Source organism: Ochotona princeps, chromosome 19 (genome assembly GCF_030435755.1).
Source record: "Ochotona princeps isolate mOchPri1 chromosome 19, mOchPri1.hap1, whole genome shotgun sequence".
In the NCBI taxonomy this organism is placed as follows: domain Eukaryota; kingdom Metazoa; phylum Chordata; class Mammalia; order Lagomorpha; family Ochotonidae; genus Ochotona; species Ochotona princeps.
Genome location: NC_080850.1, coordinates 49,236,292 through 49,262,084, shown reverse-complemented (window position 1 = coordinate 49,262,084; position 25,793 = coordinate 49,236,292). Strand labels below are relative to the sequence as shown.

At 50.7% G+C, this 25,793-nt stretch overlaps 1 protein-coding gene across 6 annotated transcripts in view; it reads left to right on the top strand.

Moving 5' to 3' along the window:
• Positions 1-18,703: 18,703 nt before the first annotated feature.
• Positions 18,704-25,793, top strand: part of APC (APC regulator of WNT signaling pathway) — a 92,071-nt gene continuing 84,981 nt past the window's right edge. For 5 of the 6 annotated variants that reach the window (XM_058677488.1, XM_058677487.1, XM_058677484.1 and 2 more), the window contains exon 1: positions 18,878-19,015. Coding sequence is in view for 1 of the 6 variants with exons in the window: in XM_058677485.1 (XP_058533468.1) it covers positions 18,887-19,015 (129 nt within the window). In the remaining 5 variants the exon portion in view is untranslated. Of the gene's footprint in view, positions 19,016-25,793 lie in introns of all 6 variants that reach the window. The other variant, XM_058677485.1, reaches the window with a different exon arrangement.

Sequence of the window (25,793 nt, the reverse complement as noted above, 5' to 3'; positions counted from 1 at the left end):
GAAGATGCTCACCCTGTGTTGTGAGATGAAAAGGTTTGGGCACTGGAGACACCTGCCTCCCACCCAGGGGGCCTGGGTGCAGCTCCCACCTCCAATTCCTGACTCTGACCTGGGACAACCGTCAGCACGAGGTCACGTGAGACTTCACTCCTTCTCTCAAAGTTCCCAGTTTGTTTCCTCCTGCGTTTTAGGGTTTAACTAAGACCCAGCAAAATGAGCACCGCTGTGGAATTCACATCAAAGCTGATCTTTAAGAACCAGGTGACCTCACTAACCTGTGATGACCCCATCATCCTTCACCTTGCTGTCAGGCACTGCAAGCAGCAAAGTCAGATGGAGGAGGAACTGGGTGCACCATGGTGGGCGGTACCCATCTGACCTTCCTGTCTCTGGCATTGTCTTCTCTATCCCCATTCCTCTTTCTGCCTCCTTCTAGCACAGGGAAGACACAGTATTAGGAATCCAGAGGTCCAGGCTTTCTTGTGTCTGCCCTGTTCCCCAGAGAGCTCCAGCCCCAGTGGGTGGTGGCAGGATGGCAGAATTGACTGACTGGTAGCAGAGGCCTCAGCTGGGGGCCCAGCATTTCCCCCCCACACCGGCCTTGGCAGGGATGGCAAAACCCAGGAACGCAGATAGAATCTGTGGTGCTCCTGAGCAAATCTGAGACATCGCTTCATGTTGAGTAGGAAGCGGGTGGGGTGGCTAATTTTATTTCCATTTGATCTGAAAATCAGGCTAGGAACTGTAGTGCCCATGGCTTTGGGCGGGAGGGGAGAAGTGAAGACTTCTGAGGTCGGCCCAAAGCTGCCAGGGTCAGCAGCTGAGTGGGGGCAGCTGGAAAGGAGGCTGTTTTCACTCAGACTTGAGCTCCCTAATTGCTTCCTTTCAACCATAAAGCTGTTGAGTGAAGGAGAGCTATTCCAAGGCCTGTCTTTATCGGCACTGCTGCAAGATCCCGTTTTAGCGTAATTACAGTCTCCAGCTGAGAGAGGCTCGCTCCATGGAGCTCTGCAGCTGGCTTTGCGTGGCGACAATGGGATGCGCACCAGCAGAGGCCTGTGCTGGAATCTTGCCCTGGCTTTGTCTGCGGAACCCTCCCCCACCGACCATGAATTTAGGACTCCTAAAACACGCGGTTGTTTGGTTGTTACTTTTCTCCGTTCTCGGAGGGCTTTTAAAGGGACTTAATAGACTCCCGATTCAAAATTCAGATTCCCAAATCAGACGATGCATGTGCACCTCTCAGGCAGAAAGCAAATGGCATCAGCGCGTTCACATCGGTGAGCCACCACCTGTCCCAGGTTCCCATGCATCCCCGAATGCACTCAGCACCGGCTCCCCCAGTCCCTCCCCAGTCCCAGGCAGTCACCATGCCACCAGCTGGCCCTGCTGGCACCTCACACAGAGGAGTCCCACAGTTTGTGTCCTTCTGTGACTGTCTTCCAGGTTCATCCATGTCACAGCAAGTGTCAGGAGGGCCTTCCCTTGGGAGGCTGAAGGATATCCCATTTTGTTTATTCTTTCATCTGTTGACAGGCATGCAGGTTGCTTCCAAGATTTGGCTGTTGTGAAAAATACAGTGGTGAGCATGAGGGTATAACTGTCTGTTCAAGGCTCTCACCTGTGAGGAGCCACAAGCAGAACTGCTGAATCAGACGGTAATTCTGTTGTCTTAGTATTTGCTATACCATTTTCCGTAGCAGCCTTACCATTTGGCATGCCCAGAAAAATACCAGGGTTCCATTTTCTCTACATCATCACCAATAATTTTTGTTTTCTGCTTTGTTTTCTTTATGTATTTTTTAAGATTTTTTAATTGGGAAGTCAGATATACAGAGAAGAGGAGGGACAGAGAGGAAGATCTTCCATCCGTTGATTCACTCCCAAAAATAGCCACAACGGTCAGAGCTGAGCCAAACTGAAACCAGGACATTGGAGCCTCCCATGCAGGTGCAGGGTCCATCTTCAACTGCTTTCCCAGGCCACACACAGGGAGCTGGACGAGAAATGGGGCCACCGAGATTAGAACTGGCGCCAATACGGGATCCTGGGCATGCAAGGCGAGGACTTTAGCTGCTAGGCTACAACACCAGGCCCTACGTTTGTTTTTTAAATAATGGGCTTCCTAAGGAGTATGAAGTGGTATTTTGTTGTGCTGATGTGCGTTGCCTTAATAAAGCACAAGAGGAAGTGTCTTTTCATGGATTTCACAGCAGTTTATATGTCTTGTTAGCCAAAATATCTATTCAAATCATTGACCCAATTTTCAATCAGTTGTTTGTTTTGCTGATTTTAAGTTATAAAAGATCTTATATATGCTAAATATCAGTCCCTTATGAGATATTTGATTTACACACATTTTCTCCCATTCTGTGGGTGGTATTCTTTCACTCTGTCTGGTACTCTCACTGTGGGTGGTATTCTCGCTGTCGGTGGTCTTCTCTCACTCTGGGTGGTACTCTCTCACTCTGTGAGTGGTACTCTCACTGTGGGTGGTACTCTCACTGTGGGTGGTATTCTCTCACTCTGAGTGGAACACTTACTCTGGGTGGTACTCTCACTCTGGGTGGTATTCTCTCTGTGGGTGGTGTTCTCTCACTCTGTGGGTGATACTCTCACTGTGGGTGGTACTCTCACTCTGTCTGGTACTCTCACTCTGGGTGGTATTCTCACTCTGGGTGGTATTCTCTCTGTGGGTGGTGTTCTGTCACTCTGGGTGGTACTCTCACTGTGGGTGGTACTCTCACTCTGTCTGGTACTCTCACTCTGGGTGGTACTCTCACTGTGGGTGCTATTCTCTGGGTGGTGTTTCTGATATACATAGCTTCTAAATTTGATGCAATTCAGTGTATCTATTTTTTTTTTCCATTTTTTGCCTGTTGCCTGTAGTTTTTATGTCATGTCTGAAAATTATTGCCCAATCCAACACTAGGAAGCATTTCCCTATTTTGCTCCTAAAGGCTTTATATTTTAGCTTTTACAGTTAGTTCTCTGACCATTTTGATTTATTTTTCTATATGATATAAGGTGAGGGGCTAACTTCATTCTTTTGCATTTTTCCCAACACTCTGCTAGTACAAAAGATGATTTTTTTCCTACTGAAGGAGTTTGACACTCTTGTAAAAATCACTTGACAACACATGAAAGAGTTCATTTCTAAACTTTCCATCCCATTCCATTGGTCTGCTGCCAGTCTCGATGCCAGAACCCACTCATTTGATCTCTATGGTTTTGAAATGACAAAGTATGAAACTAACATCCATCTTTATTTCCTTTAAGTTTTTTTAAAGATTTATTTATTGATTTATTTGAAAGGCAGTGTGACAGCAAGAGGAAAGAGAAAGACAGATCCTGCATCTACTAGTTCACTCGCCAAATGCCTGTAACAGCCAAGGGAGAGCCAGGCTGAAACCAGAAGCCAGGAACTTGGTCGGAGCGGCCTGTGCGAGTGGCAGGGCCATCACGTGCTGCCTCTGGGATATGTCAGCAAAGAGCTGGACTGAAAGCAGAGGTGAGACTAAGTCCTAGGCTGGGGACAGAGCTGGAGGAACCAGTGCTGCATGCATTCAGGGATCCATGGGAACCTGGGACAGGTGGTGGTGGCTCACCTTTAAAAGCCCTCCGAGAATTGAGAAAAAACAACAACCAAACAACCGCATGCTTCAGGAGTCCTGAATTCATGGTCGGTGGGGGAGGGTTCCGCAGACAAAGCCAGGGCAAGATTCCAGCACAGGCCTCTGCTGGTGCGCATCCCATTGCTAGGGCAGTTTATACATCTTGTTAGCCAAAATGTCTATTCCTTGTCCTGGAAAAAAGTTAAAATAAAATAAAACAAGATATGTGGGTGAAATTTCAAAAGAAGTGGCATTGAACGTTAGAGCACTTTGGGTGGTGTGAACGTCTTCACCTACTCACTCCTCCATCCGCACACATTGGAGGGCCGCTGCTCCATCCGCACACATTGGAGGGCTGCTTTTCATTGACTGTATCCTCTATAATTACCTTCAGCAGCATTTTGGAGTTTTCAGCCTACATGTGAGTCAGATTTTTTGAAAATGTATTACAAAGTCTACATCAAGCCTTACCAGCATATTTTATATGTATATGTGTGTGTGTATATTTATAATGTCATTTAACATAGTTGTAAGCATCTCATGAACTCAGTGTTCCTCTCTCGTCCTTCTGTCCCTTTGGCCCTTGCCTGTTGTCACTCAAAGATGCTACTGTCGTTATGCCATCATGGGCTCCCAGGGAGGCCCTGGGCACCTGGACCTGAGCTTTGAGGTGGGGTGGAGAAGGAAATCTTCATTTGTTTTGCTACAAATAGTAAGAATACACAGTTCCTAAGTAAACGTGGAAAACAGGCATTTAAAGATTGCTGTAGGGTGCCTGCTTTGGCCTCGGATGGGAATAGTCCGACTCCCAAGCCTCCTCCTGAGTCTGCTGGGACCCTGACTTGGAAGATGACAGCCCCAGAGCACCCAAGCTGGCCATACAGGGTGTCATACTGGGAGGCAGGTACCAGCAAAGGAGGCCTGGGTGCCCTGCCACCCCAAGGCTGTTCATCAGCACTATGGGCACTCCCCCACAGCAGGTGCAGTCGGCCTGTGGCACTGTCTTCGCAGGAGCCTCTGCATTTGGCACTAAGGGAAAACCCCAGCTTCCTCTCTCTTTGGCGAGGTTGAGTTGTGAACAAGCATCTTGGCTTCCTTCTTACTGTACCCTCACCCTGCTCTGCCCCACTTTCCCTCTGTTAACTTCCTTTAGAAAGCTCGTAGGGCTCGAATTAACCTGATAAATTATCTTGAGATTTACCTTAAAAACAGAGCTACAGAGACAGAGAGAGAATCTTCTATCTGCTGATTCATGCCCCAAATATCCACAAAGACTGGAGCTGGGCTGGTCTGAGGCCAAGAGCCAGGAGCTTCTTCCAGGTCTCCCATGTGGGTACAGGGGCCCAGGCAGTTGGGTCATCTTCCACTGCTTTCCCAGGAGCATTAGCAGGGAACTGGATCCAAAATGGAGCAGCCAGGACTCGAACTGGCAATGTAAGCAGTAGCTTTACCCAGCTTGCATGGTGCTGACCCCAAGCTGATTAACTCTTATATTCAAATTTACCGCAGATATCATAGACAAGAAATTCTACCAACTCTCTTCATCATCATCATCATCACCATCATCCAAGGATCTTCTTCCAGTTTTAAAACTATTCATATCAACGCCTCAGTAAGTCACGTTTTCCTGCTGTCCTCACTCTCTTGAAGTTCAGGAACTGACACCTGTGTGGGTGAAACACCTCTGCTTTCCCACTCAGTTTGAAACGGAATGTTTTCTAGATTAGAATATAGTCAGAGCAGGCAGTGATTGAAGCTGTTTTTTTGCTCCCAGATTCTAGCTGGAAGAGATCTGAGCTGACTCAGCTCTCAGAGGTTGAAATGACAACATCGCAGGTGGGGGGCCCGTACCTGCAGGGTCACACGCCTCCCTGCCGAGTGAGGGGCAGGCATCTTAGCCGGTAGACCCCACAGGCTCTGAGGAAGAAGATAGCTCCATTAGGCAGACATGGCCAAGACAACGGAGGTGGCCACATGGCTTGCCAGAAACATCTGCTGGGCATTAGAAAGACACGTACTGCTTTCCAAACGGTGAAGTGGAGTGCTGAGGAAGACAAGGTCTGCTCTTCCTGTTTCAGATGATTGGCCGGAAGCCAGGGATGGCAATCTTCCCGATGCCTGTGGTGACACTGCCAGGGGCTCCCTCTCCTCAGGGTCCAGCCCGCTCCCAGGGGAGAAAGAGTGCAGAATGTGACACCCAGCCCTGGAAGGGGTTCCCAGGCTGCCCTTGTCACCACAGTTTACATGTCATGTGTGCTTGGAGTGAGCTCTGGTGGGTACACGGGTATCTTTCGGGGCAGGAGGACCTGAGTCTGTGTCATGATGTTTAATATGTGACATTTCACTGATGGGCACAGGTGGCACAAGATAAAAGCAAGCCCTCTCTAAAAAACCATTGTTGGAGGTGAGCTCGTAGGGCTGTCAGTATCAGGGCGAACTGACCTGTAAAGCCTGCAGATTTCAGTTTCCCCATGTGGAGGGCCAGGGCGACACCCCCACAAGGTGGACATCCACAAACACCCCGGGGGTTAGTGTTGGCAGTGAGAGTAGATGAAGTAGGTTAAGCCGCAGCTGGGGCACCTGCATTCACACAGAGCGCCTGGCTCCTACCCCAAATGCTCCGCTTCTGATCCTGTCTCCTGCTAATGCTTGTATGCTGGCAGGCAGCACACGATGACCCACGTCCTGGGGTACTGCCACCCACATGGGAGACCTGGCTGGAGGTCGGGGCTCCTGGCTTCAGCTTTCCCTAGCTCTGACTGTTACAGCATCTGACGAACGATCCAGTGGATCGAAGATCTCTCTGTCTCTCTCTTTCAAATAAAATGATGATAAATAGATAAATAACACCAAACACTAGTTAGTTAAAAGTAGTCCCTGGAAGTTTACTTGAAAGACAGATGAAAGCAAGGGAACATCACACTGATGAACTGTCTTAGGCAGAGCTCACCATGGCTAATTAAGAGCAGGTTTGACATTGTCCTGATGTCTTCCATCACCTCCAGCTGCTTCTCCTTGCAGCTCTCCTCGGCGAAGCCATGAGCCTTGGGTGCTCATGGGTGCTCCGTCTACCTCACTCAACAGGCGTTTCCACCACAGCACGTGCTGAAGAAATGATCTCATTAGTCACTGATCCTGAGTCACTAGAATTCTAGCTACCTATCTCTCTCTGACTACTAGGCTCCTTAGGTGGCCAGGACAACGTTCCACAGCCTGGGTGGTGTAAACAGAGCACTAAGGAGGAAGGGCAAGAGGAAGGCGCCAGAGTCCCTTTCTGACCTGCACACAGCCAGCCTCTCTGCATGTTCCCATGATCGTCCCTGTGCGTGCCCCTGTACATAGGCTTCCTCTGATAACAGCACCATCCACTGGCATCCGAGCCTTGTCCTGATGACCTCATTACGGGTCTATCACTGCTTATGTCCCAGTGCAGATGCACTTGGATTGGCTGCTAACACTTAGGCGTGAAAGCTGGAGGGGAACCCAGGTTGATCCAGGGCCGTTCCTTGACTGGGGAGGCAGTCCGTAGACTCAGATCATCCCAGATCATCCCTACAGCGACACAGGGGTGCATCCCAGGTGCATCAGATGAAAGGGACTCCCAGCTGTGTGGGGCTATGCAGGGCTGCTGGGGGTCAGCGCGGTGTTTGGGAGAATTTTTATCATCTCTGCTATGATCCCAATTTGACATGGGGCGACTTGTAGGTCCATTTCTTCTTGTGGTGGAGTCTGTGGGACTCTCTGGCCAAGCCATATGCCAGAGAGCTGAATTCCACAACCCCCATAAGATGGCTTTGTAAATGAAGCATTAACCCTCCTTGGAGTCCCTCCCACCCACTGTGAGCCAGTCTCCTCTTCCCCACCAAGCTTTTGGTTTTTGTTTGTTTTGGTTTGGTTTGGCTTTTGTTTTTTAAGTTTAACAATGGCCCTCAGGAAATAAAAATGACTTAATAAAGCATTGAACCTCAATGACAGGTTTATGGAAAGGTGGTTTTGCCTTTGGTTGGGAACGTCCTGTGTGTGATCCCACAAACCCAAAGCCACTACCAACCTCCCAGCCCAGGAGGGAACAATGTCACTAATGGAAAATGGGACCATCCTGGAGCGTGTCTCCTGAAGCAAGCGTCCCTTAGGAGGGACCATGACCTCAGAGCACCCTGGCAACACAAGACCATACAGCCCATTCTGGGCAGCACCTGCTGAGGGAAGTTGTTGGGGTGACGCCCAGCTGATTCCCGCCTCCCTCTGCACTTTTGCCTTCTGCCTGGGTCCACCTGGGAGCCAACCATCATTTCTGCCACACTTACCATCCAGCAAGGGAAAACACATTGGTGGGCAAAGCCTTTGCTGTGGCAACATCAGATACTCTTTAACTCCTGCCTCACAGGAAATAAGAGCCAAGTCCAGACTTTCTAATGGTGCCAGGAGGCTCTCTGTAAGCGGTTTTGGCCATTTCACTCCCTAGGGCATTTCCCTTTATCTGATAAAGCAATGAACTTTGCTTAAATCAAATTAGAGAATCATCAGACTGGAAGGTTCTACAGAGTTCAACTTGTCCAGAATGAAAACAAAACAGCTCTGAAACACAAGTACTCCTTTTCTCATGGCGCACACGCCTCCATCACCCTGTGCAGCCAGCGTCACACGCCCTTCCACACTAGCAGTCACACACTCAGTGTTGTACACTCTTTCACACTGTCCACACACCCTTCCACCCTCACCGTTGCACATCCATCACACTCACTGTCACATAGTTGTCCACACTAGCGGTCACACACTCACTATCGCACACTCTTTCATACTGTCACACTCCTTTCCACATACCATTGCACACCCCTCCATGCTCACTGCCACACATCCTCCTCACAGTCAAGGCTGCACAGTGATCCTCAGCCTTCTCCAAGCTGGAGGAATCTGCTTGCAAGTGGACAGGGGGTGGGCAGTAGCTGTGGACCCCTGCTCTGCAGCACGGGAGCCTGCATCTCTGATCTAATTGGCAGTTGGAGAGCTGCGTGCTTTAGGGCTGGCCAACCATTGTCAGGAGAGCTCAGTAAGGCACCTGGGATTCAGGTTCAGGATGGTACTGGTCCCTCAGCAGCAGGCAATAGCTTTGCATTCATTGTCTCATCTGGTTGGGGACACACAGTGAGCTCCAAACCCATCCACTCTCCCTGCCTCTTACGAGCCAGTGGCTCGTTCTGTGTCCAGGATGGCATAGCAATTGTGTTGCCCGTTACTCCACATATCAATGCTACTTTCCCGACTCCCCTGCTCTGCTCCCAGTGTTCTGTCCCCCAGACGTGTGCTAAGCCATCATCCGTGGGTTCTCGGGATGATGACTTCCCTGCCTGCTGACTCCAGGACGCAGCACCCCACACCCCATCCCTAGCTCTCCAGCTCCCTGAAGACAGGCATGGTGGAGCAGGATTCTCTAGGCAGTGAGACTGCGAGAAGAGCGTGACAGTGTTACAAGTCGTGACTCGGCGTTTGGTACAGCCATAGCACCAGGGAACTGTGTCCTTCCCCAGTATGCGAGACGAGATGAAAATGTCTTTAGGTCCCCAGGCCAGAGGCATTCTGCCACTTCTGTTGTGAGCTGTGGGGCATCCATGCTGTCATGGTAAGAAACTGTAACATACGGGGATGGGGGATACGTTTTCCACTCAAGCTCACTTTAAACCACTCCGTCTTGGCAGGCTTCCTTCTCACCCATCACCCTCACCAACAGCTTGTTCCTATTCTTAGGTGGGTGGGAGTGCTTGGCTGCTGATGTATTTAGGAAGAGCCAACTAGAGCCACTGAGTGCACAAATGAACAAGCATGCTCTGTGGATATGTACGTTAATGTAACATAATGCTGCTTTAAAAAAACTAAACTATTCTCCACCAGAAAATCCAAAAGTATCATATTGATTACAAGCTCACTCCGTGAGCAAATAACGGGTGCTCTCACAATGCAGGCGTGTGAGTCTGAAGTTCACCAGTGAGGACTCGGCTCTGCTGCCCTGTGGCCGGCCTGCCCCTCTGAGGATCAGGGACAGCGTCTGGGCGGGATGGTGTTGGCCGTGGTGATCCAGCAGCACCAGTTTGTGGGGGCAGTCAGGGCTTAAGGCTGAATCTTGCTGCTGAATATCCCAAAGGCATCCAGTTTCTTCCTGTCCAATTCCTGTCTTCCCAGGGCCTCTGGGAGTGGAGCATTCCCTGGGGAGGGCCCTTGCTCTCCTTGCCAGCTTGGGAGAGCCAGGGTGTAGAGCAGAGCACAGAAGGCTGCAGTGCCATGGGAGTGACCCGAGGGCCGTATGGGGAGCCGGTCTTTGCGCTCCCAGCGGCAGCCACTGCGTGCCAGACTCTGGTGAGGCTTAGATTGGACCTGGTCTCAGTGCTGGCTTCCACCTAATAAACTGGGTCAGGGATCCCAGGAAGGGTGGACATGCAGACTGCCTCAAGAGCCACTTCTCATCTGGAATTACGCACATCTCCCCAGGGCCCGGGAGTAGGTCAGGCTCATAGGCATGTGCTGCATTCTACTGTGTTGCTGTCAGCTGCCCTTTTAGACGTGGGCACATGCTCTGAGATTTTGCAGGTGCATGTTTCTGATCATTTCCCCTGCGTTAATACACTTCTCCCCAAAACAAGCATACGTTGGTTCTCATCTATACCTACCAAGGGATCTAAGTGACTTGTATTGTCGTCGAAACCAGAAAAATGACCTTTGCATCAACTGCGTGTTTGGAAGGTTGCAATTAGGGGACAGAATTTTTTGAATCATTCGCCTCTGTTTTCAGAATCCAGCTTGCCCCTGATACTTGTCACCAAACAGAAGCACTGTGGGTCCCCAGCGAGACCCCTGTGCGGGAACCTCAAGGGTTCAGAGGTCCCTGCTCTGTCAGTCAAGGAGCTGGAACAGGGAGACTGATCCATGCTGGCACCCCGTCCCTGCTGTGGCTGCCCCACCCAATCCTACGACAAGCGGGTTCGGTCCCCTGAGACCTAGCTGGCCAGATTTGCTTCTGGAAGCCCAGGGAAGGATGGACTCTGTGCCACATGGTCTATTGTCCTAGAATTTGGGTGCTGGGGTCAAGCTAACAGAGCCATCATGCCCTCTTCCTTCACTCTGGTGAGCAGACAGTGAGAACCTTGTGCCTCCAACACAAGGGCAGGCAGAGCGGGATCTGGTGTCCCTCAGGCCCCTCCAAAGGCCCTCTGCTGCCTGCGTTAGCACCTGGAAAGGAGGCAAGGACTTAGGGTCTATGGGCGCTGGCCCTGAACACCACAGCCCCGCTTCTCTTAGGGTGAGATTTGGCCAGCAGGTTCTAATCCACTCGCATGGGGAGTCCGTGAACCAACATTTTGGCTCTAAGCACTTTGCTTCGATGAACGCTAGGAATGGGAGAAATGGTGCACATGTTCCTTTAAGATCCCGCTCTGGGCTTCTTTCACTGTTCCTTTCAATAACTGTTTTGAAAATGCCAGGTTTTCAAGAGAGCTTTATTTTCCCAGTTTTTTCTCCCATCTGCTACATTTTGTAACAAAACCATAATCTGATGTTGATGCTATTAGTGAGTGTGAAAATTAACATAATGCTGCATGATCAATGCTTCAAGGAGACAGCACGGGTCAGTAAAGAATTGAACCCCTGAGTATTACACTACAGGAAACTTTTTTTTAAAAGGTGAGACACCTAATAAACAGCCAATTTTAGAGTTAATACATACTCAACTCCATATTCACAATCAGTTAGCTGCAAGTGCGTACTGAGGGATTAGGTCCAAGCAAATTCTATTTGAAAACACCCACCACTTGGAAAATGAAATTACACAGAAGCAAGTAGGTTAGATTATCATGTGTTAAAGCTGCCTCCATCTACCAAGTTTTTTTTTTAAAGATTTATTTTTATTACAAAGTCAGATATACAGAGAGGAGGAGAGACAGAGAGGAAGATCTTCTGTCGATGATTCACTCCCCAAGTGAGCCGCAACGGGCCGGTACGCGCCGATCCGAAGCCGGGAACCTGGAACCTCTTCCAGGTCTCCCACACGAGTGCAGGGTCCCAAGGCTTTGGGCCGTCCTCGACTGCTTTCCCAGGCCACAAGCAGGGATCTGGATGGGAAGTGGAGCTGCCGGGATTAGAACCGGCACCCATATGGGATCCCGGGACTTTCAAGGCGAGGACTTTAGCCGCTAGGCCACGCCGCCGGGCCCCATCTACCAAGTTTTTAAGAAGATCACTGGCTTATTCTTCAGAATGGGAGGTAGTGCAGTGTATGTGTGTGTGTGTGTGTGCGTGCACACACATGTGCAAGTGTATATGTTGGGGGGACTGACCCCGGGGGAGACCAACCCTGGCACAGAAGGCTCTTCCCCTGGAAAGACGATGATCTTCCCGCTTCGGCCCCTGTTGCTAGGGGAGAAGGGGAGCTCTCTGCTCCTCATCTCAGTTGGCCCTCCCTCCCCTCCTGCAGCCACAGTTGTCCACTCTGGGCTGGCCTTGCCTGCCACAGCAGCCATGCCCCCAGGCTCCATGATGTCCCCACTGGATTTCCCTGCAGGTTAGGAGAGAAGGGATGTGGGCATTCAAGGGAACTTCAACTGACAGCAGAGGGGCACCTCCAGTTCACAACCGAGGTCGTCATATGCCTGCTGCCTCTGCACTGTGTCTTTCTGACAGGCAGGGAGAGGACAGCCCCTGTTAGGTGACCCTGGCTGCTCAGCTAGGCTCCCAAGTGGAGGTGCTTGTTGGGGTTCCTCTCCACAATGACCTCAGGAGCTCCTCCTGTCCAGTGTGCACTCACAGGCTGGCGGGAACATGCCATCAGCATGGAGAAGCCCACCTCATCCTCAGTTTTGAAGCAAGACGACCCAAGTGAGGCTGCAGTCAGATGCCACGTACAGTATGGAGCTCACACCCCTCTGAGTCCCCTGTGGGTCACACGATCCACATGAGTGACTAACTTGGGCCTTCAGAGGAGCAGATGACAGTGGTAAATGCGTAAACCTCACGAGCGTCAGCGACTGTGAAGAAACACATTTGCACTCATGGAATTTAGTCTGCCTCTAAATACGCAAGTCTCGGTGACAAGGATACCCAACCCTGCCACTGGCCAAGAACTGTGCTCTGGCAGCTTCACAGCTGGTCTCCTGCAGTCAACCTTCAGTCAAATGGGCATCTAGACTCTCTTTGCGCAGAGGGAGGGTGTCCAGGGCAATGGGTAGGAGAGATTCCTGAGCCAAGTCTGGGCCCAGCAGGTTCCAGGTAGTCAGGACTTCCTTAGCCCATGGCACCTCCCTGCCTACAACAGTGATGTTTCGCCACAGAGCACACCAGCCAACACCTTCCCAGGGGCGTCCTGCAGAACCCTTGCAGGGAGTGCTGGCGAGGACCCCTCAGCTTTACTGTTCTGTGACATCTTCTCTGTGTCTTGTACAAAGCTGGTATGGGTGGGTTGTGTGGGTGTGACATTTAGCAGGTGTGCACATTTGCATTGTAGTGCATATGTTAGAATACAACCAGGAGAGGCCTGCACCAAGACGAATCCAATTAAACTTTTGCTTGCTGTGCTAGAATCCCATATGGGTGCCAATTCTAGTACTGGTTGTTTCATTTCCAATCCAGCTCCCTGCTTACAATCTGAGGATGGGTCAAGTCCGTGGGACCCTATACCCATGTGGGAACCTGAAGGAAGCTCCTGGCTTCTGGCTTCGGGTTAGCTCAGGTCCGGCCATTGTGGCCATTTGAGGAGTGAACCAGCAGACAGAAGATATCTCTGTCACTCTTTCTGTAACTCCAATTTTCAAATAAAATAAACAAATCTTTTTAAAACAAACACACATGCTATAAATAATTATGAGGTAGAAATCATAATGGCCTGGGTTCAGAGCGAATAAAGATGGCAACCATGGGGCCCGACATACAGAATTTTTTAAATGATTTATTTAAAAGGCAGGTGACCGAGAAAGAGAAAGAGAGAAACAGAAGGAGAAAGAGATCTCCTGTCTTCTGATTCACTCCCTAAATGACAACAGAGGTCAAGAGCTAGGAGCCAGAAGCTCCATCTGGTTCTCCCACCTAGGTGCAGAGACTCAGTTGCTTGAGCCCTTCTGTTCCCTTCCCAAGTGCATTGACAGGGAGCTGGTTAGGAAGTAGAACAGCCAGAACTCAACCTGGGACCCTGATATGGTATGCTAGAATCACAGGCATAACCTAACCCACAGCACCCTAACACCAGCCCTCTCCAGACTTGAAGTAGCTCTGGTCAATTGGTAGCTGACTTTCAACAAAAGTGAAGAGATAAATCAATAAAGCAACAGATTGTGTTTTCAACAAATGATCAGGGAACAACTGGATATTCATGTGCAGAACCTTAACCATACAGCAAAAATCAGTGTAAAAATAATTAAAGGGCCTCATTTTCTGTGTGGTACATCATTTGTGAGCCTCACAACATTACCAGCTTAAACACTGGCTTCCTAGAGATTCCATGGATTTCAAGTCCCACCTGTGTTTTCCTAGGTACAACCAAGTCAAATGTTTTCTCGGGGTCTCATATGGCCCATGGCTCAGATGTTCCCCACCCATGACCTAAATGGACAACCTATAACTCTAAACTTCTGGAAAAACAATCATAGAAAAAAGATTTTATGTTTTTGGATTAGAAAGAGATTCCTTTTCCTTTTCTAACAATTTCTCTATTTTTACTTGAAAGAAAGATTTATAGTGAAGGAGAGACAGAGAGAGAAAGGTCTTCCATCTGCTGGTTCATTCCCCAAATGGCCACAACAGCCAGAGCTGAGTCAATCCAAAGCCAGGAGCTTCTTCCAGGTTTCCCATGTGGATGCAGGGACTTGGGCCATCCTCTGTTGATTTCCCAGTCCATAAGCAGAGAACTAGATAGGGAGTGAAGCAGCTGGGACTAGAACCAGTGCCCACACGGTAGAGTGGCACTGCAAGGCAGAGAATTAGCCTATTGAGCCACCACAATGGTCTCACAGGCAAAGCTTTTTAGATGCAATGCCAAAAATAGCCATATAAGAAACGATAACTTGACTTCATAAAAATTTAGAGCTTCTGCTCTTCAAAAAAAGTTACTAAAATAAAAATATAAGCACCAGACTGAAAGAAAATATTTGTGCAATGCATATCTGTTAAAAGACATACCCAGAATACACACAGAGCTCTAAAATTCAGTAATTTAAAAAATCCATTTAAAAATAGGAAAACAATTTGAACAAATTAACGAAGAAGAAACGCAGATGGAAAAGCAGCATATCAAAGGCACTCATCATCGAATGACCAGCACGGTGGCTTCTCATAAAGTTAAACACCGTATGACCCAGAAAATCCCAGTCTCAGACATCAGTCAAAGGATATTAAGACTTAAGTCTACACAACAGCCTATGCACAAATGAAAGAGGACATCTCCACACACACCAACAGAGGCCACTCCCACTGCGCTTCATCCAGAGACCAGGCAACTAACCGGGTGCCTCCTGACCCTGCCGGAGGAAGGCGGGAGTGCCTGCCTCAGGCGACACAGGGCGGGCAGGTGCTCTAAGCCATGATGCTCCATGACAGCAGTATGCCACAGGCTGCACACCAAGGCTCTCCTATGATGTCCTGGACCAAACCAAAGGAGACAAGCAGAAGTGTGTCAGTGGCTGCCAGCCGTGGGACATGGTGGGAGAGACTGGCTGCGCGTACACACACACACACACACACACACACACACACACACAGGAAGTGGACCCTGGGGGAGGAAATGTCTTTGTCTTGGCTATGGAGATGGTTCTGTATTGATATACATTTGTCAAAGTTTACAGCACTGTAGCCTGAAACAACTGCTATCTGTAAATACTGCCTTATGTTTTAAAACGTCGAACATGGAGCCAAGCAAAGCTCCAAGAACTCTGACGCAGAAGCAGCATGGTCACTTGGGGTGCAGGTGGTCAGCGGTGTGCCTGTGCGTGGGGCACTGGCAGCCAGCAGCCAGCTGGTGGTAAAGGCTGGAGCAGACAGGAGGACCCCGCTGCCTTTCTTCTCTCCTACCCCCTGCCCTTTTCCTCTGCCCTTCCCTTGTCTTTCCCTCATTTATTTTTGTATTTAGTCATTAGTGCCTGTCTAGGAACCACCAGGCTGGGGCAAGTAAGGCAGAGAGAACTGTTTGCTCCTAATTGTATATATATGTATATGCATGCACTCAACCTGAACAGGCATACACACATAACACACACACGCATGTACAGATAGACATATACGTACACACGTGTAAGCAGATGTATAGACACATACAAACACACAGAGACCCACACCCTGGGGATTTCTTGAAAGCTTGCTGAGATGTAGGGACTGGTATTCTGCATGGTGCTTAAGATGCCTGAGCCCATCCATACTGGTGTTCTCCGCGTGCCAGCTTCCTGCTATGCATCTGTGAGACAGCAGGTGCTTGAGTTCTGGCTACTCTGCAGGAGGCCTGGATGGAATGCTAGGTTTCCAGCCTCAGCCTGGCCCGGCCCTGGCTGCTGTAGGTATTCAGGAAAAGAACAGGCAGCTGGAAGATCTGTCACCCTATCTGTCAAATACATTTTAAAACTTGAAATAACCTTTAAGAGATTTATTTTTATTATTATTTTTTGAAAGACAGAGTTAAAAAGAGGGGGGGAGAAAGAGACAGAGATCTTTCAGCTGCTGTGTCACTCCCCAAGCAGCTGCAATGGCGCTGAAGCTGGGCTGATCTGAAGCCCAGTAGCTTTTTCTAGGTCTTCTACATGGGTACAGGGGCTCAAGGACGTTGGCCCTCTCCTATTGCCTTCCCAGGCTGCCAACAGGCAGCTGAATCAGAAGTAGAGCTGCCAGAACTTGAACTGAGGTCCATATGGGATGCTGGCATCACAGACAGCAGCTTTGCTTGCTATGCCAGAGCAGCAGCCCCAAAGCCTGAAATAACTTAGGAGCACATAGCACGTGGTCTCAGGTCTCACTGACCTGATACTCTGCTGTGTACGGGGCCAGCCTGGAGCTCTGCTGTGTACGGGGCCAGCCTGGCGCTCTGCTGTGTACGGGGCCAGCCTGGCGCTCTGCACAGCAAGCACACGTGGCATTTACAAGGCTCCTGGCTGATTGTCTTTCCAGTGCTGACGAGCAGAGGGACGCGACGCAGCAGAGACACGTAGGAGCCTCATTGTCAATGACATGAGTGATAGATTCCAACAAGGGCTTCTGCATAACGAAAGGTCAAGTCTTCCACTTTCATGCTACGCACAGGTAACAATTCTCAACACGACAGGCTCTCCTGGTCACTTTGAAGGGTTAACATCTCCCCCATCACCACATTCCCAACGGAATGATGGACCAGATGTGGAGCGCCCACTGACTTCCAAGGCCTAGGTCCCCTCACCCTGGCCAGCGACAAACCACTGAAGGTCCCGGGATAGTTCCTGGACCTTCCTCCAGCCCCAAGTGCTGGAATGGCAGAAGGCAGGTGGGTGCAGACGCACAGCATTTCCCTCAAAGCCTCACTCCTCTTCACACTCCTGGGGCCCCTGATGTGTCACAGGTGCTCCCTGAGCTTGGAGGCTGGGGCTGGACAACCAGTGTCACCAGCTAAGCCCTAACCACTAAGAGAAACAAATGTGAATTTCAGTAAAATTTCAGTGAAACGGTTTCATTCATTAAAATACTGGACTTTACTTTAATTTTATTTACTTGTTTATTTGTTTGAATGGCAGAGAGAGAGAGAGAGAAAGACAGAGAGAGAGAGAGAGAGATTGATTTTCCAACTGCTGGTTCACACCTAAAGAGCCACAAGTGAAGCCAGGAGCCGAGAACTCCATCTGTGCAAGGATCCCAGGCACTTGGATCAAATCTGCTCCTTTCCCAAGCGCACAAGCAAGGAGCTGTGCAGAAGTGAAGCAGCCAGGGTCTGGCGTGGGAGCCTAGTGTCTAAAGTCCCTGTCTTGCATGTGCCAGGATCCCTATGGGTACCGGTTCTTGTCCTAGCCGCCCCGCTTCCCATCCAGCTCTCTGCCTGTGGCCTGGGAAAGTGCGTGATCAAGGACGGCTTGAAGCTTTGGGACCCTGCACCTGCATGAGAGACCTGAAAGAAGCCCCTGGCTTTGGATTGACTCAGCTCCAGTTGTTGCGGCCTCGTGGGGAGTGAATCAGCAGACAGAAGATCTTCCTCTCTGACTCTCCTCCTCTATGTATATCTGACTTTGCAATAGAATAAATAAGTCTTAAAAAAAAAAAAAAAAAAAAAAAGTGAAGCAACCAGTACTTCCAAATGGGGACACTAGAACATTTTAGATTACACACAAAAAATGGAAGTGAATGTGGCTTGATTTCCATCGGACAGTGACGGCAGCGTGTTAACCTGTGATGTGGATGGTGTGTGTCACTGGCCCCTGTTTCAGGCTGAGGGACGGAGGGCAGTGATACGGACAAAGTGGGGTAGTGGTAGTGCCGACGACTCTAGCTGTAGGTCTGGGAGAAGGGGTGGTGGCAGGCTCAGTTCTAGCATGATCACACAGCCTCAGGCAGGGTATGAATGTGGCTGCCCGGGATCCCTGGGTATTCCACTCCCTTCTGATAAAGCCCTTTCCTGCGAAGGTCCTAGCGGGGTCTCTCCCTGCATTCCAGGCCGCGGGGGCCTCTCAGCCTCAGGAGTGAGAAGCAAGCCACGATCCTTGGCCAGGTGTGAGGCCTCAAGGTGCGCCAGGCCCCAACAACGGGCAGACTCTAGAGTCGCAGCTCACTTCCTCGGTTGTGTCAAGGCCACAGCCCTTGCAAACGCCTGGCACAGAAAACCCACACGGCCAGGTGTGTCGGCTCCAGGCTGACAGACTGTAAGTAAGCCTGTAAGGCGAGGTCAAGAACGACAGCAGTGCGTCAAACGGGGCGGGCTCCGGGACGAACAGGGCCCGAAGGCCCCATGGCAGCTCTTCCTGCGCCCGAGTCGACCGACATCCAACGCTCCGATTCCTCAGCCCGCCCCACACGGCCGCGCACAGCCGGCCGAGGAGACCCAGGAAGGCAGCGGCCACGCGGCTGCGCACTCCGCGCCGCGGCCCTCGCGCACGCGCACGGACCCTCCCCGCCCCCGGCAAGATGGCGCAGAGCGAGTAGCGAGGGGGCGGAGTGTGGCCGCCGGAAGCCCGGCCGCTGCCGTGGGGGAGCCGCGGCGAGGGCCCGGGAGCAGCGGGCCGCGGCGGACGCGATGCTGTTCCCGGGGAGCGCTGTCGGCCGCCGGTGAGGGAGCTGCCGCCCCGGGACGCCCCCCTATGTGCGCGTCCCTGGGCCCGGGCCCCGTCGCCGCGTTGCCCGCTGCGGCGCCGCCCTCGCCTCGCGGCCGCCGGGGCTGTGTCCGGCCGGAGGGGACGCGCCGGGGCGGCGGGGCGGGCGTCTGGCAGGTGAGTGGGCTGCGCGGCCCGGAGGCCTCGGCCGGCCGGGCGGCAGGTGGGCGCGAGGGCCCGGGGGCCTGCGGGGTCACCCGGAGACGGGCGAGCCCTGGCCGCCTGCTGGGCCGCGGGCGCCGGCGGTGGTGGGCGTGAAGCGAGGCCGGGACCCTCTGCGCTTGGGGGCGAGCGCTGCCGATGTGGAGTTGGCGAGGGTTAGGTGCGTGACGGGAGCGTGTTTTATCCGGGGTTCAGTTGGTTGCTCCACCGAATGCTCCCGATCCGCTTTGCAGCAGCCTTTGTGTCACTTCCCTCAGAGAGAAAAGCTTTTTTTCTTTCCCAGTTCCGAGTTTCTCCGACGTTGTCCGGCTCGTTCGCGATTGCTCAGACTTGGGCCAGTTCTCCGCTCTCCCTCCCCGGTTACAGGGGCATCGGAAACCCACCTGCCTTGCCAGGGTTCTTTCGAGCAAGCTGCGGGGTGGGCGTGGGCGTGGGCGTGCCGCAGCTGGACGCCGTGTCCGGAGCCCCCCAGGTGACAGAGGGCTTTCACCTTCCAGGGCTGGTTTGGTCTTTCTGCAAATGGGCGGGCCTTTCGCGTTAGGGTAGCTGTTCTAGGTGTTCTCCAGGTATTAGGCACAATTTCCGGTCCTGTTAGAATTTTTTTTTTTAAATAAAGCCATTTAACACGCAGATTGCAGTTGACCTCTTGTCACTGGTATCTGTTTTCTGGTGTAGACTTTTGACCTAACAAACTTGAACATCTTCAGGGAGAGAATTAACTGCTGGTGTAAGAGGCGGAGGAATGATGCTGCTGTTGGCTTCCTGCATGGCTGGTTCCTCTGGCCCTAGCTGCCTCTCCCGCCTCCCCGTGTGGTCTCAGTGCCCCTTGTTTTTGATGTGTGTGATTTGGGAGTGAGAGGTCAGTAGGGAAGTTCGGGCTGCCAAGCCCAGTTCAGGGGCTCAGGTGATTCTTGCAAAGTGGTTTGAAGCTTAGTGTCAGGACTTATCACCACTGTCTGAGCCCGTGTTCTCTCTGCTCACTTGCCTGTTTAGCTCATGCATTTGACCCCTGATGGAGCTGATTTCCCATGGTCATGGTGTTTCCTCACCCCGTATGGGTGGCCTCAGAATGCCGTGCTATCTGTGACAGTACCCAGGCCTCAACAAGCCTCAACAAGCCTCATCCCTCAGAAGCTTGGTTGGACTGACCCCTGGCATCCTAGGGATGCCATCTAGGGCTATTGGGTAGTGTTTGCACCGGTTCCTGCTTTCTGCTGGGTCTGCAGGAGTGTGCTCCTAATGGCCTCATTCCTTAAGGCTTTTTACCAAATATTCTTGCTCTGAGACAAATCTGAGTCATCTGATTTGTAATGTGTGTGTGCTTTTCATCCTGTGTCATCTTGTGTGCTCATATCGTAGTCATAATCTTTTCTGAAGATTGATTGATTGATTTTGAAAGCGTTGCAGAGGAGAGAAGAGCTTCTCCATGCACTGATTCCCTCCCCGGGTGGCTGCATCACGGCACAGGCTGAAGGCAGGAGCCAGGGCTCCCATGTAGGTGGCAGGGCCAAGCACTTGAGCGTCTTTTGCCTGTCCAGGCCACTGGCAGGTTCTGGCTTGTAAGTGGAGTAGCTGGTAACCCTAGGGGGTTCTGCTGTCACAGATGGTGACTGGACTGGCCGGGCAGCACACCAGGCCCACTTCTTCCTGTTAAGGCCAGTGCTCCCAGGGGTATTTGTGGTCCTTCCTTCCTTTCCGTCTCTGTGTGTCTGTGTGTCCTCCTCACCCTCCTCCCCAGCCTTCATGTGTGTCCTCACTCCTCTCTCCTCCTCAGCCTTCATGCGTGTCCTCCTCACCCCTCCCTCCTCCCCAGCCTTCATGTGTGTCCTCCTCACCCCTGCCTCCTCCCCAGCCTACATGCGTGTCCTCCTCACCCCTGCCTCCTCCTCAGCCTTCATGTGTGTCCTCCTCACCCCTGCCTCCTCCTCAGCCTTCATGCGTGTCCTCCTCACCCCTCCCTCCTCCCCAGCCTACGTGCGTGTCCTCCTCACCCCTCCCTCCTCCCCAGCCTACGTGCGTGTCCTCCTCACCCCTGCCTCCTCCCCAGCCTACATGCGTGTCCTCCTCACCCCTGCCTCCTCACCCCTCCCTCCTCCCCAGCCTACGTGCGTGTCCTCCTCACCCCTGCCTCCTCCCCAGCCTACATGCGTGTCCTCCTCACCCCTGTCTCCTCCCCAGCCTACATGCGTGTCTTCCCCACTCTCTCCTTCCCCACGGTTATGTTTTCTCCAGGGCTGCATGAGGGAGTACTGTTCATTGCCCAGTGTCAAGAGACCATTCTGAATCTTGGGTCAACAGTGATGCTGTATTTCCATTCTCTTTATATGTATGTATATCACTAGTACCTTTATTGACACATTAGGGACACACATATTTCCATTCTTTCAGGCTTGTTTTCTCAGCCTGCAAGCCTGGGAGAGGGAGGTGGACTGGGTCCGGGGAGGAACCTCAGGGTTCTGTGAGCTTTACAGATCCTTCTCACGGTGATTGTCTCCTTTTCAATGATAGCAGCGTCCGTGAGGAGATGACTGGCCCGTTCTGTGTTTGCTCCTTTCTGCAGTGCTCTATCCCTTGGAGGTACCGCCACAGGCTGAACTCATGCGTGCCCACCGGCACCTGGCGTGTTTGTGTTTGCATGTCTATCTGTTCCTTTTCTTCATTACTTTTCTGACCATCTTGCTCCCAGCCATCCAGTCTTGAAACCGCAGCCATCTTGATTCGTCTGTCATTAATCATTTACCAGCTCTGAAGTGCATCACGTATTGCTTTGGCCCCAGACTGCTCAGCTGCCAGGGATTTACACTGTGTTTCACACTCGGAACGGTTTGCAGTCGGGCATACGTGAGGTGAGCCACCTCAGGTGCTCAGCACGTGGATGCTTGCAGTGCTGCTGGCCCTGCCTGGAGGTGTCAGCCCAGACTCGCTCCAGCACGGTTGCAGGTGGCTCTTTTTGCTCAGGCATTAGAGTCTCCTGCTTCTACCAGAGAGGTGAAGTTCACTCTGGAGTAGGCAAGTAAACCCTTCACAGAAGCCTTTGGCCAGATGTCCATCCTGGCGTGCCCATGTCCCAGTTGCAAGGCAGCTGGGAAAACCAGCAGGCAGTGTTTCTATCCAGGCGTAGGCTGGGCAGAGGCTGAAGGGAGGGAGCTGACCCTGTCTAGGGCTCCGGTGAGTAAGAATTCTCAAACAGCAGTCTCCAAGAGTTGATGTGAGTTGTAGGTAGTGTTTGGGCCAAACATGCAAATAGCCATCAATCGCAATGGGTTTAAAGCCATAAATCAAGAAAAGTTGAGGGCGTATCCTGATTTTTGGAGATTGGGATTCAGTGCCCGTGAGCACACATGGTGGAGTGCTGTGAGGAACAGGGGCATAGCCATGCTCATGGAATGGAGTTGTCTTCCCTTTGGGCTGGGGACACTTAGTCACTGTGAAATTGTTGGACTGGGAGACGCTTAGAAACAGGGTACACTTTTGGTTGTCACCGTGACTGTGAAGTCCGTCCTACCAGCAAGTTGGATGACGGCCAGATTCAAGAAGTGTGCTGTGAATTTTGGAATGGTTCTGTAAAACAAAGAATTATCTTAAAAAATGCCTCTACACCTGCCCTTTGTGAGCGGTCACTGAGATTCCCCAGCGTTATAAAATTCATACAAAAAAGGGCATGATTGGATCCTGCAGTTAAATCTCAACTAAGGCTTCATCCAGTGGCTCACGTGAATCACGAAGGACTTGGCTTAGTTTTGCGTCATTTATTCTCCGTTACCCCTCTTGTTTTGATCTGACTCATGGCAGTAAATAACTGGTGCTTTCAGATGTCGCACCCTCATTTTATGTATAAAGTAAAACAAAGAGTGCCTTTCACATCTCACATTTGGTCTTGCAAGTGTTGAGTATCCCCGGTGCTGAAACCATCCCTAAAACCTAGAAAAGTGTCAGCTTCTCCATTGCGACTTTCCTCCTTCCTACTGTCCCCATTCCCTGAACTGTCATAGCTTGCAGTGTTATTTTCTGTGTCTAATACATTACCTTGTCCAGGTATCCTTATATTAATGTCCAGATGTCTAGAATACTTTGGGCTTTGTGGCAACCTCAGCTATTTAAGGAAAGTATGAATGAATTATTGTCATTGTTTTGCCTGCTGCGGAAAAGGCGGGCTGTGGGAGGAGATGGAGGTGAAGTCCCTTCCTGCAGGGGTTGAAGCCGAGTCATGTGTGCTGTACTTCCAGCACCAGAGCCTCGGTGCGATGCTCCGATCGAGTGTGGATTCATCAGAAAGCCTCACTGAATTTGCATGTCATTTTGTCGTTCTTTAATCAACAAAACTAACAATGATGATTATTGATTGAGCAGATATTTAGAGCCCGCGGGGAGCAGGTCATATGGCAACAACAGTGAACTTTACAGGCCGTGGAGCACACAGGCAGCAGACATTACAGACACGCACAGCCAAAGGCAGGTGGCAAACAGGCTTTGAGAGAGTGGATGTTGTGTCAGCTGGTCGGGAGGGGAGGGGCTCTCTGAGGCGGAGACTGGCACCAGCACACGCACAGTGGACCCGTTCAGGAGGGGGTTGGTCCGTTCATCCTCACTGGGACGTGACGGCGACATTGAATGAGCTGGATCTTATTTTCTGTTTTGGCATAGTCTATATGTGAATGGAATGACTCCTTCCTTAAATGTGTTATAATCCAGCAGAGAAACTAATGACTGAAAGTAGGTTTTTGTTGTTGTTTTATTTGCTTGTTATGGTAAGGTACTTAGTAATTTCCATCACCTTATTTTTGAACCTTTTCATGGCCTTCCTGGCTTGTAATTACTTTGACAGTTTGTCTCCTGAGAAATTACCTTTTTCATCTAGACTCTTTTTAGTTTACTGGAAAACATATTTTGTGTACCTGTGTCATTGTCCTGTTAGTGGATACAGGGAAAGCTTCTCCTTGTGTGTGTGGTGCGGGCTGCTGGTGGCCTTAGCAGAGAGAACTGAATCTTGAACCTTACTGCTGTTTTTAAAGATTTATTTATTTACTTACTTTTATTGGAAAGTCAGATACACAGAGAGGAGAGACAGAGAGGAAGATCTTCCATCTGTTGATTCACTCCTCAAACGGCCGCAACGGCCGGAGCTGTACCCATCCGAAGCCAGGAGTCCAGAGCTTCTTCTGGATTTCTCACACCGGTGCAGGGTCGTAAGACCTCGGGCTGTCCTCAACCACTTTCCCAGGACACAGGCAGCAAGCTAGATGGGAAAGGGAGCATCTGGGACATGAACCAGTGCCCCCGGAGATCCTGGCACGTGCAAGGCAAGGACTTTAGCCGCTGAGCTACTGCGCTGGGCTCAGCTGCTGTTTTATTATATATTTATTTTCTGTCCTTGTAATTTCTGTTCTCTATAGCCTTCCTTCCCCCACTCACTACCCCCCGCTTTTTTAGATGATTCTCTTTGTTGTTGTTTGGGTATCTTCTTGTAGTTCATTCCTGTTGGCATTTCTGCCTTTGAGATATATTCATTTAAGGCTCATTATTTCCTCCAAGCCATAGTTCAGCTTACTGTGATAATAGTGGGTTTTTGTCATAATGCTATTGTGCTTCACTTAAAGTATGCTTTAGTTCTTGTTTTGATCTCTTCAGGTTATTGAGAAGTATTCTCAATTTCTCAGCATGTGAAGATTTTCTGTTTTGTTTTGTAGCTAATTGTTTATTTTAATCTGCATGAGAGGGAGAGGGCGCTCTACTCTACTGGTTCACTCCAGGAGGAAGGAGGCAGGAGCTAGCCCGGGTCCAAACCATGGTCCCACCAGCCAGGGCTGTGCTGTTCTACAGCCAACAGGGAGGGGGCAGGTCTACTGTGTAGGTTACAGGAACAAGCCCGGGTCCAAACCATGGCCGCTCAGAGTTGGCCCTACCAGGAGGCTGGTGTCAGGAGCCTTAGCCACCAGTGGCACCCAGATTCTGAAATAGCAGCGTGGGTCTTAGCAACTAGGCTAAACACCTGTCGTCCCCTGATTGTCTGTAACCCGTATCATCGTTACAGTGTAATTCGAGAACATATTCAGTGTTTCTGAGGTCTGTCATTTGAGATGTTGCGTGATGGCCCAGTATAATCATCTGCTTTTCTCCGCAGTTATTGGGTGTCGTGTTCCATGTATTTTCAGGAGTCGATGTTTGTTAATCCTGAGGTGTTAATGTCTGAGGTGTTGGTAGTGATCTGGTGTTTGCTTGTGTGAACTCCTAGAAAGGATATGCTGAGATGCGCATTTGATTGTTCCCTTGTCTCAGCTTTTACTTCATGCAGTTGAATCTGTGCTGTTACCTTCAAAGAAATATGTCTGATCTCCTCAGTGAGTTAGCATCTTAGGTATGAGCTGTCCCCCTTACCCTGCTAGTACTTTTACAAGAACATGTAGTTTGTCCAAAATTAATGTAATAGTACCATCTTTATTATCATTTGCCTGGGCTGTCTTCATTTATTCTTTTACTTCTACCCTTTCTGTATAATTTTTAAAGATTTATATATTTTTGAGCCTGGCACAGAAGCCTATGGCTAAAGTCCTCACCTTGCACACACTGGTATCCCATGTGGGTGCCAGTTCTAATCCCGGCAGCTCTACTTCCCTTCCAGCTCCCTGCCTGTGGCCTGGGAAAGCAGTCGAGGACGGTCCAAAGCCTTGGGACCCTGCACCCACGTGGGAGACCCGAAAGAGGCTCCAGGCTCCTGGCTTCGGATCAGCTCAAC